Raw genomic sequence first — 1,803 nt, 5'->3', positions numbered from 1 at the left:
AAATCTATGATCCCTTTTTGCAGTGTGTACAGTAGGCGGAATAGAGAATTTGTTACATAAAAAAGTCTTTGTTATTTTATCAAATAAATGCAATGGGTATCCATTGCTAACAAAGAAGTTATTTAGAAATTTCATTTCATTGTGGAAAGACGACCAATTACTGCATAGGTTATATGCTCTAATGATGAGTGTTCTTATGCTATTGATTATATAAATATATGGAATATTGCTGAGGAAATGAAGGCCGAGGCCAGTAAAGGTTGGCTTACGGTAAATGCTGGTATGGAAACGTCCATTATCAATGGTAACATAGGTATCTAGAAAGGGAAGTTGATTATTGAGCTGTGTTTCACAGGTAAATTTAATACATTGGTGTTTAGAGTTAAGGTAATTCAAAAACAAATTGACATGTGAAGGGTGTTTGAATAGAACGAAAGTGTCATCAATATATCGTCGGTAGTAGACAGGTCTGAATTCTGGTGGGCACTGTTTAAGCCAGTTAATTTCATGATGACAAAGGAAGGCATTGGCATATGAGGGGCCAAGTGGGGAACCCATTGCTACTCCGTCTGTTTGCATATAAAGATCATCATTATACGAGAAAACAGAGTGATGAGCTGCAATATTGAGTAGTTTCTTGAAGCTATCTTTTGTTAAACCAAATTTGTTGAGATGGGTGGTTTGTATGTTGTCAACTATAATCTCTGTGGTTTCTAGAAGTGGCACATTCGTGAACAACGATTCCACATCAAAACTCGCCATAGTGCTGGGTTGTTCAAGGTCAAGAGAGGTTATTTCATTTGCAAAGGCTGTGGAATTTTCAATGGTATATTGATTGGTAGTTAACGGGGAAATGATAGGAACCAGGAACTTTGCAGTGTTGTAGTTAAAAGTGCCAATCGATGAAATAATGGGTCTTAGAGAGATATTTGGTTTGTGAACTTTGGGGAGACCATATAGCCTTCCGGGTTGGGAGCCAGAAGTTGACAGGAAATTATAGGTGATTTCACCGATGGATGGTTTAATGGCCCGGAGAAGTCTTTTAAGTTTATCTTCGAGGTATAACAAGTGGGTGGATATTTTAGTAGTGATTTTCTTGAATTTGGTATGGTCATCCAGAATACTAAGTAATTTTTGATGATAGTCATGTTTGTTTAAAATGACAACTCCACGACCCTTATCTAGTTTGGTGATTGTTATAGTTTCATCATTCTTAAGCGTCTGTAGAGGTGAAGTGAAATTTTCTGCATCATTGGATTGTTTACCTTGACGAGAGAATTTCTTAAAGGTGTTATTGGCTATGGTTGATATATTACTGGTGACATTATTGAAGGTGTTATTATAGATGTCACAGTTTTTTAGATTATTACATAGTTTTTCAAAATAGAGAAAGAATTTATGGAATATATATATATATATATATATATATATATATATATATATATATATATATATATATATGTACGTATGTATGTCTGTATGTATATATATATACATATATATATACATATATATATTATATAAATATATATATATATATATACATATATATATATATATATATATATATATATATATATATATATATATATATATGTATGTATGTATGTATGTATGTATGTATATATATATGTATATATATATATATACGTATATATATATATATATATATATATATATATATATATATATATATATATATATATATATATGTATATATATGAATATATATATATGTAATATATATATATATATATATATATATATATATATATAATTATGGTAAAATCCTCATAACTACCA

At 29.8% G+C, this 1,803-nt stretch overlaps 1 protein-coding gene across 1 annotated transcript; it reads right to left on the bottom strand.

Moving 5' to 3' along the window:
- Positions 1 to 269: 269 nt before the first annotated feature.
- LOC113802976 (uncharacterized) lies at positions 270 to 1,315 on the bottom strand (the record flags this gene model as incomplete). The annotated part of the gene is made up of 1 exon (XM_070119815.1): positions 270 to 1,315. A coding segment is annotated over one exon (1,046 nt), but the record flags the coding sequence as incomplete, so codon positions are not given.
- Positions 1,316 to 1,803: the final 488 nt, after the last annotated feature.

The sequence above is a fragment of the Penaeus vannamei genome, unplaced genomic scaffold, assembly GCF_042767895.1.
Source record: "Penaeus vannamei isolate JL-2024 unplaced genomic scaffold, ASM4276789v1 unanchor761, whole genome shotgun sequence".
Taxonomy (NCBI): Eukaryota; Metazoa; Arthropoda; class Malacostraca; order Decapoda; family Penaeidae; genus Penaeus; species Penaeus vannamei.
This window is presented reverse-complemented; position numbering and strand designations above follow the sequence as displayed.